General features: G+C 47.2%; 1 protein-coding gene across 1 annotated transcript; it reads right to left on the bottom strand.

The window, feature by feature from the left end:
* Positions 1 to 47: 47 nt before the first annotated feature.
* On the bottom strand, positions 48 to 335 carry CSUI_002938 (uncharacterized protein; the record flags this gene model as incomplete). The annotated part of the gene is made up of 1 exon (XM_068063136.1): positions 48 to 335. A coding segment is annotated over one exon (288 nt), but the record flags the coding sequence as incomplete, so codon positions are not given.
* Positions 336 to 341: the final 6 nt, after the last annotated feature.

Genomic DNA, 341 nt, shown 5'->3' with positions numbered 1-341 from the left:
AGATAGAGTGTGTGGCATCATGACGTCCGGTCTGTGTGTATGATACCTATAGACTTCTTCATAACTGAGAGTTCCTGCCTCATGATTGAAGATATGCTGAAAGGCCATCTTGAGAAACTTCCACCGTCTCTCGACTTCGTCAACAGACATGACTTCGTGATTAAAGAAACCAAAGTTTCCTGTCCCTCCTCCTCCTGACGAAGAAGAAGTCCGTACTGTTGCTGTTTGAGAGGTTCTATTGACACGATGCTGATGGGAATTGGGGTGATTCGGCGTGTGGAAGCTCTCAGAGGCGACTCGACTGTCTCCTGACCTTCCGCCTTGATTTGAAGAAGATGAAG

Source organism: Cystoisospora suis (genome assembly GCF_002600585.1).
Source record: "Cystoisospora suis strain Wien I chromosome Unknown contig_1237, whole genome shotgun sequence".
Taxonomy (NCBI): domain Eukaryota; phylum Apicomplexa; class Conoidasida; order Eucoccidiorida; family Sarcocystidae; genus Cystoisospora; species Cystoisospora suis.
The sequence above is the reverse complement of the archived record's forward strand: the minus strand, read 5'-3'. Positions and strand labels throughout refer to the sequence as shown.